The following is a 2,028-nucleotide window of genomic DNA, read 5'->3' as shown; positions in this document are numbered from 1 at the left end:
GAACCCGCCGTTGAAGAACCCGCCGTTGAAGAACCCGCCGTTGAAGAACCCGCCGTTGAAGAACCCGCCGTTGAAGAACCCGCCGTTGAAGAACCGCCTTCTGAGGAAGCGCCTACTGAGGAACCACCTGCTGGGGAATCATCGGAAGAAACTCCAGCTGAAGAAGTCCCGGCAGAAAAAGAGCCTGCTGTGGAAGAGGCACCTGCTGACGAGCCTGCTGAAGACCCTGCCCCTGAAGAGGAAGCTCCAGCCGAAGAACCTCCGGCAGAAGAGGTACCTGCTGAAGAACCTCCTGCGGAAGAGCCTGCACCTGGGGAAGCTCCCGCCGAAGAGGAGGCTCCTGCTGAAGAACCCGCCGCTGAAGAACCTCCTGCTGAGGACGCTGCTCCTGAAGAGTCTGCTGCGACTGAAGAGCCACCAGCAGAAGAAGCTCCCGAGGAACCCCCTGCTGAAGAGCCTATGCCCGAAGAAGCTGCTGAAGACCCTCCAGCAGAGCCCGCTGAAGAACCTGCACCAGAAGAAGTTCCCGCTGAAGAAGCCCCCGCTGAAGAGCCAGTTGCTGAAGAACTACCTGCAGAAGACCTGCCAGCTGAGGCTCCCGCTGAAGAGACTGCTCCTGAAGAGGAACCAGTTGCTGAGGAAACTCCCGAAGAAGCTCCTGCTCCGGACGAGCCTGCGCCAGAGGAGACACCCACTGAACCAGCTGCTGAAGAAGCTCCCCCGGCTGAGGAGCCACCTGCTGAAGAGCCTGCTCCTGAAGAACCGCCTGCTGATGCTGATGGTGGAGAATCATCTAAGGACGATCACCTTGCAGAAGCCGCCGCTGCTGCGGGGGCTGTGGCAGCCGGAGCAGCAGGTGCTGCAGCTATACATTCGCGCAGAAAGAAGCGACGGTCTACAGATGTGGACGGCGAACGACGCCACTCTAGGAGCTCATCTTATGGATATCGCGATCTCGAACGCGGCGGCAAGGGTGATGGTAACGCCATCACGAACCGTTGGGTGAAGGCATTGGGAGAAGCCAAAAGAAAGCATGAAGAGAAGGCCAAGCACGAGGATAAGCGAACAAAACACCACAAAGTCGCCGTTATCGAAAGAGGCCGCCGATCAGAGGAGCGGGAACGAGAGCGCGGAGAATCGCAACCAAGGGAGCAAAGACGATCTAGACGTGCTTCGCGGTCTGAACGAACTGAACGAACCGTTGGGAAGGAAAGCGAAGTCCTCGAAACCAAATCAAGACGTCGGAGTTCGGTAAGCTATGAGCGAGACTTGGCCTCCTCGAAGCACGCGGCGATGTCGGCTTCTTCAGCACCAAAGCCTCGAGCCTTCCTGAAGTACATGAACACGGAGTCCGACACGAACGGTCCCTTGCTTATGATTAATGGCCACAAAGCCTCTGCCAACGTGCGCTACCATGACCACGGTCATGGAAGTCGTCGGTCTTCGAAGAGCTATGCCCATAGCCACAGCCACAGCCATAGCCGCACCCGTGATGAGGGAAGGAAGTCACTCGAACGTTCACACTCCACCAGATCTCGCCACAGCAACAAGGACGACGGCGATGATGAAGCAGCCCGACGAGAAGAGCGAGAAGCAAGACGGGCACGCAGAAAGGCCGCTGAAGAGGAGGAGAGGAAGCTCAAGGAGCAGCAAGAGCAGGAAGAGCAACAGAAGCAGCAAGAACAGCAACAGAAGGAAGCTGAGGAGAAAGAATCTCGTCATCGCCGGCATTCGGGCGAGAAAGAGCACCGTCATCGTTCTCATCACCATCGAAGTCGACAACTTGAGACTCCTCAGCCTCCGCGGCCGTCGAAATTGAGACAGATTCTTAAGGCTACTGTTGTGGTTTGTTGATTTGCTTCGGTTTTGTATTCTTTTTTTTTTTTTTTTTTTTTTTTTTTTTTTTTTTTTTTTGTGTGAACATTTTTTTTTTTTTTTAATACGTTTTGGCTTCTTTTGTTGGCGAGTTGTTGGGTTTCTGATTTTGATGACTGATGTACGCTATGATGTTATGTATTAGTGGGAGGT

At 54.6% G+C, this 2,028-nt stretch overlaps 1 protein-coding gene across 1 annotated transcript; it reads left to right on the top strand.

Annotated features, from left to right (window-relative positions):
* Positions 1 to 46: 46 nt before the first annotated feature.
* On the top strand, positions 47 to 1,870 carry ASPGLDRAFT_86537 (uncharacterized protein). The gene has a single exon (XM_022550392.1). It carries the CDS (start codon positions 460 to 462, stop codon positions 1,852 to 1,854), a length of 1,395 nt encoding a protein of 464 aa, XP_022395116.1. The 5' UTR covers positions 47 to 459; the 3' UTR covers positions 1,855 to 1,870.
* The last annotated feature ends 158 nt before the right edge of the window (positions 1,871 to 2,028 follow it).

Source organism: Aspergillus glaucus (genome assembly GCF_001890805.1).
Source record: "Aspergillus glaucus CBS 516.65 unplaced genomic scaffold ASPGLscaffold_68, whole genome shotgun sequence".
NCBI classification, from domain to species: domain Eukaryota; kingdom Fungi; phylum Ascomycota; class Eurotiomycetes; order Eurotiales; family Aspergillaceae; genus Aspergillus; species Aspergillus glaucus.
This window is presented reverse-complemented; position numbering and strand designations above follow the sequence as displayed.

Excerpts from the sequence above, each read along its gene's own strand:
- ASPGLDRAFT_86537 (XM_022550392.1), top strand. The coding sequence starts at position 460 with ATGCCCGAAGAAGCTGCTGAAGACCCTCCAGCAGAGCCCGCTGAAGAA.